Source organism: Pollachius pollachius (genome assembly GCF_949987615.1).
Source record: "Pollachius pollachius genome assembly, chromosome: 4".
Classification (NCBI taxonomy): Eukaryota; Metazoa; Chordata; class Actinopteri; order Gadiformes; family Gadidae; genus Pollachius; species Pollachius pollachius.
Genome location: NC_136937.1, coordinates 6471363 through 6473862, shown reverse-complemented (window position 1 = coordinate 6473862; position 2500 = coordinate 6471363). Strand labels below are relative to the sequence as shown.

Below are 2500 nucleotides of genomic sequence, written 5' to 3'. Positions count from 1 at the left end.
TGAGAGGAGGAGTTGTTGCTCATGGGCACGCAGGAGCAGTTAGGGGAACCATATGCTTAATCTTCCTCTCAGCTTTTTATGTCAAACATCCCTCTCTCCCTATCGCTTTTTGTCTCTCTCCCTCTCTCTGTTTGTCTCTCTCCCTCTCTCTGTTTGTCTCCCTCCCTCTCTCTGTTTGTCTCTCTCCCTCTCTCTGTTTGTCTCTCTATCACTCCTCTCTCCCTCTCTCTGTTTGTCTCTCTCCCTTTCTCTGTTTGTCTCTCTCCCACTCCTCTCCCTCTTTCTGTTTGTCTCTCTCCCTCTCTCTCTCTGTGTCTCTCTCTCACTCCTCTCTCCCTCTATCTTTTGTCTCTCTATCACTCCTCTCTCCCTCTCTCTGCTTGTCTCTCTCCCTCTCTCTGTTTGTCACTCTCCCACTCCTCTCTCAGTGTTGTAACAGCGGTCTTTTTCTCTCTGCAGCCTGGCGGCACGCTACGCTAGTCCTCCCGCTCACAGCGGGCTAGCGACACCACAGAAGAAGAACACGAGGTAAACAGTCTGACCACGGCCTCTGGCGCCCTCTAGGGGACCGTGGTGTTAAGGTGTTATTGATTTGTTGATGAATTTTGTGTAATTAGGTAATGCTAACTGAATCAGGCTAACTGTATCATCCTAATGTAATACTCTGGTCAGTAGAAGAGAGCCCTTGTGTTCATACTGAAACACACAAGCCAACACACCAACACACACACATTAGTATGTGGCAGTTGTTGTCGGTTGGACAGTATTGGTTGTTAACTTTTGAAACATTAACATTTGCTGTTAACTTTCAAACCCTTCAAGTCTGTTAGGGCCTTAAAGGTTCCACAATCATCCCCGCATTATGTATTCTCCAACAGTGTGTGTCACACACCCTTACCATGTTTATACTATTTCAATTATATCTGTCTGTCTGTCTGTCCCGCTCTCTCTCTCTCCCTCCCTCCCTCCCCCAGACTCCCAGGTCCGTCCCGGGGCCCGGCTGCTGGCAGCGTGGCCCCCAGGAGCCCAGCATCCTCCAACCTCAACCGCCGCAGCCAGAGCTTCAACAGCATTGACAAGAGCAAGCCGCTGCAGTACGCTAGCGGCAATGACAGAGGTGGGTACCAGGTAGCTAGGTAGCTTTAAGGAGCTAGCCTCTGCGGTATGCTAGTGGTGAGGAGAGAGGTGGGTACCAGGTAGCTAGGTAGCTTACAGGAAGTAACCACTATGGTATGCTAGCGGTGAGGACAGAGCTTGGTAGCAGGTAGCTAGGTAGCTTACAGGAACTAGCCGCTATGGTATGCTAGCGGTGAGGTCAGAGGTGGGTACCAGGTAGCTAGGTAGCTTCAAGGAGCTAGCTGCTAAGGTATGCTAGCAGTGAGAACAGAGGTTGGTACAAGGTAGCTAGGTAGCTTACCAGAGCTAGCTGTTAAGGTATGCTAGTGGTGAGGACAGAGGTGGATAGCAGGTAGCTAGCTGCCGTATGCTAGTTTTTATTTCAGAGGTAGGATGCTAACAGCAGTATGCTAGTGTTAATAACAGAGGTAGGATGCTAACAGCAGTTTGTTAGTGTTAATAACAGAGGTAGGAAGCTAACTGCAGTATGCTAGTGGTGATGACAGGTGGTAGTGTTGATAGCTCTGATCACAGCTATGGGAGCGCATTGTATTTTGACTGCAGATCCAACCTCCTGCAATAGGGGGCAGCACCGCCCCAGGAGGAAGGGGGCTGACACTTTAACCAGTCTGATGATTCATGAGCTGATATTCATTTTTTTCCCCTCCTCAAATCGCCCTTAAACTGTCACACAAACTCTCCCTGAAAACGGTCGCCTATGATTAGTGGAGATAAAGTAGTACTTTTAATCCAGAGCAATTCTGTAAATCCCTTGAATTGTCTCTTAAACCTAATTTAGGTCAGCATTTTTCCTCTTGCTCAGCAGTGTGGGTGATGAGTAGAAGTCATTTCTGTCTCTGGTTTTACTTTTGCTGCTTTCCCGTTTCCTAAACATGATCTTTCAGGAAAGTAACTGACCTATGGCTCAAAACTGCAGACTCACTGCCTGAAGCTTACTGTGTGTGTGTGTGTGTGTGTGTGTGTGTGTGTGTGTGTGTGTGCGTGCGTGCGTGCGCACGTGCGTGCATGCGTGCGTCCGTGCGTGTGTGCGTCCGTGCGTGTGTGTGTCTAACAGTGTGTGTGTGTGCCAGTGTGCATGCATTCTTGCGTGTGTGTGTGTGTGTGTGTGTGTGTGTGTGTGTCCAGGGAGGTGACATTTTATTTCTTAGCTCAGTTTTGGAGGGGTGTTAGAGTTTCCATGGCAACTGCAAGTCATTCCGCAGTGCTAATGCTGGCAAAACACACACGCCATCGCACACACACACCCCCACACACACACAATATTGTTAAGTGTGTAGTTGTTTTATTAATCTAATCAAAGATTAAGATATGCAAATGAGGCGGCCAGCCGTATTGATGGAGAATTTAATAGTAAATAATGGAA

At 48.3% G+C, this 2500-nt stretch overlaps 1 protein-coding gene across 1 annotated transcript in view; it reads left to right on the top strand.

The window, feature by feature from the left end:
* The window catches only part of LOC307075267 (neuron navigator 3-like), an 83623-nt gene that overhangs the window by 36366 nt on the left and 44757 nt on the right, over positions 1-2500 (top strand). Inside the window, 2 exon segments of the mRNA XM_079735808.1 lie at positions 460-528; positions 975-1117. Of these exon segments, the coding sequence (XP_079591934.1) occupies positions 460-528; positions 975-1117 (212 nt within the window).